At 81.0% G+C, this 294-nt stretch overlaps 1 protein-coding gene across 2 annotated transcripts in view; it reads right to left on the bottom strand.

The window, feature by feature from the left end:
* The window catches only part of SLC18B1 (solute carrier family 18, subfamily B, member 1), a 15,043-nt gene extending 14,755 nt beyond the window's left edge, over positions 1-288 (bottom strand). Inside the window, exon 1 of one of the 2 annotated variants that reach the window (XM_010574676.1) lies at positions 215-288. In XM_010574676.1, the coding sequence (XP_010572978.1) occupies positions 215-260 (46 nt within the window). In that variant the 5' untranslated portion in view covers positions 261-288. The remainder of the gene's footprint in view (positions 1-214) is intronic. The other variant, XM_010574677.1, reaches the window with a different exon arrangement.
* Positions 289-294: the final 6 nt, after the last annotated feature.

Below are 294 nucleotides of genomic sequence, written 5' to 3'. Positions count from 1 at the left end.
CGCTCCCGGCCCGGCTCCGCGCCCACCGGTGCGCCTGAGCGCACGCCCCGCGGGGACGGCCCCGGTACGCGGCACCGCGGGACTCGACCCCGCGGAGAAGCCGGCCCCATCCCCTGCGCGCCCGCTCCCTTTCCCAGCGCAGCGGAGCGGCCCTTCAGCCGCAGCTGTCCCCCGGGCACCGGCGGGGAAACGCCGGGCGCCCCTCGCCTCGCACCTGCGGCCTGCTCGCTCCCCGCGCCGTCCGCCGCCCGGCTGCCCATGAGGGAAGGAGCGCCACGGCCGGAACGGCCGGCA

This window comes from Haliaeetus leucocephalus, unplaced genomic scaffold, assembly GCF_000737465.1.
Source record: "Haliaeetus leucocephalus isolate CR32 unplaced genomic scaffold, Haliaeetus_leucocephalus-4.0 Scaffold450, whole genome shotgun sequence".
NCBI classification, from domain to species: domain Eukaryota; kingdom Metazoa; phylum Chordata; class Aves; order Accipitriformes; family Accipitridae; genus Haliaeetus; species Haliaeetus leucocephalus.
This window is presented reverse-complemented; position numbering and strand designations above follow the sequence as displayed.